At 56.8% G+C, this 2,005-nt stretch overlaps 1 protein-coding gene across 1 annotated transcript in view; it reads left to right on the top strand.

Moving 5' to 3' along the window:
- The first annotated feature begins 547 nt into the window (after positions 1-547).
- LOC144739919 (uncharacterized) overlaps positions 548-2,005 on the top strand; it is an 11,741-nt gene continuing 10,283 nt past the window's right edge. Inside the window, exon 1 of the mRNA XM_078622797.1 lies at positions 548-653. Within this exon, the coding sequence (XP_078478923.1) occupies positions 644-653 (10 nt within the window). The 5' untranslated portion in view covers positions 548-643. The remainder of the gene's footprint in view (positions 654-2,005) is intronic.

Genomic DNA, 2,005 nt, shown 5'->3' with positions numbered 1-2,005 from the left:
GGCCCCTTTAGACCCCCCCCCCATCCCCCTACCAAGCCCCACGTGCCCCGCTCAGTCACTCGGACAGTGGCGCGTCACTCGTGGGGAGGGTGGGGGCCGGTGACGTGGCCCCCGCCCCCACGCCGTGTTGCTGCAGTGGTTCGCCGGTTCGTATTCGGCAGGACGCCCCGGTTAATACTGCGGGTTGATTCAACCGTAAAAGCCTCCGACTGCGACAGTGATGCTTAACCATTGCTGCAGCCTTGCACACCTTCGCTTGTCAATTGTTAAAACAATGGACAATGTTAATGAACACACAGGGCTCTGTGAAACAACAAAGTAAGTTGTAGCGTACGCGCCCCGTGCTAAATTTGTGCTTTTCGATTATTTACCTTCTAAAAAAATATGCAAACTCTGGCCGTGTCTCGCCACGCGCCATGAAGGTCATCTCGCACCCCCCAGGTGAACAATAGGAAGTCGTAGAGCCACTGTGACCAATCCGAGAGATGGGGGAGCGACTGATGACCAGGGAAGGGACCAAAGGTCGCACTGCGCGGAGACTTAAAGGGTCGTCGAGGTGGGAGGTGCGTGGAGGAGGGGCAAGTGTGGCCGCAGTGGTCACGAAGAGGAGACGCGCGCTGGTGAAGAGACAGGATCGAGAGCCATGAGTCAAGGTACGAGCGCCGCTTGCTTCGCGAGGGGCTGACGATTGGGGGGGGGGGGGCAGGGGGGGGCAGGGGATTATTGAAGTCCTTTGGTCTCTCTAACCGGTGGTCGGTGCCACTCTTCTGTCGCTACGATCGTCGTCCACTCGTAGATTTCATTTCCCCCCCCCCCCCCCACCGTGTTGTGCGAAGCCACCATATGGTAGGTGATCAATAGCTCACTTACAACCCCACTCACCCACTCATTCACGCAACGACCCATCCGCTTATTCGCCCACAAACTCACACACCCAACCACTCACCCAATCATTTGTTCATCCACCCATCCAATCACTCACACAATCATTCACTCAAACACCCAATCACTCAGACATTCACTCACTCAACCACTCACTGACAAACCCATTATCTCGAACACCCATCCACTCAGCCACAGACTCGCCCACCAACTCACTCATTCACTGACTCACTCACTCATTCGCCCACCCATCCACTCACCCACCCACTCACTCACCCACTCACTCACCCACCCACTCACTCACTCATCCACCCACTCACCCACTCACCCACTCACCCACCCACCCACCCACTCACCCACCCACTCACCCACCCACCCACCCACTCACCACCCACCCACCCACTCACTCACCCACCCACCCACCCACTCACCCACCCACCCACCCACCCACTCACCCACCCACCCACTCACCCACTCATCCACCCACCCACTCACCCACCCACTCACCCACCCACTCACCCACCCACTCACGTGACTTTACCGAAAGCTTTAAATCAAAATCAATAGCCCTTGTGTGTTAGTTTGACCTCCTCCTGTCCCCCACCTCCGTTTAACACGGTTGGCAACGTACGGCGCGAAAGAAGTTCAACGTACATTACACACGAATCTCCTCCTCCAATCAGCATCAGCATCGTCCCCCCTCCCCACCCCGAAGATCTTACAGCAACAATCAGCTCGCTCGCAAGATGTAGCAGCAGCGTGTCACGGTCAGCGTCACGAAGCGTGAGTCTGGGCAGCGTGGAGACGTCCCTCACTTTATCTCAGCCTGCCGCCTCGGTCTTTACGACCACCGCCTGTTGGAGAACCCAGATCTCACCTCCAGCGCGTGTGTTGAACGTTGACATAACATTAAGTTACCAATTGAGTCACCACCAACCACACCCTGTGTGTGAGTGTGTGCGTGTGTGTGTGCGTGCGTGTGTGAGTGTGTGCGTGCGTGTGTGCGTGCGTGCGTGTGTGAGTGTGTGTGAGTGTGTGAGTGTGTGAGTGTGTGTGAGTGTGTGAGTGTGTGTGAGTGTGTGAGTGAGTGCGTGTGTGTGTGCGTGCGTGTGTGAGTGTTGTG

Source organism: Lampetra planeri, unplaced genomic scaffold, assembly GCF_965212315.1.
Source record: "Lampetra planeri unplaced genomic scaffold, kcLamPlan1.2.h2 scaffold_179, whole genome shotgun sequence".
NCBI lineage: Eukaryota > Metazoa > Chordata > Hyperoartia > Petromyzontiformes > Petromyzontidae > Lampetra > Lampetra planeri.
This window is presented reverse-complemented; position numbering and strand designations above follow the sequence as displayed.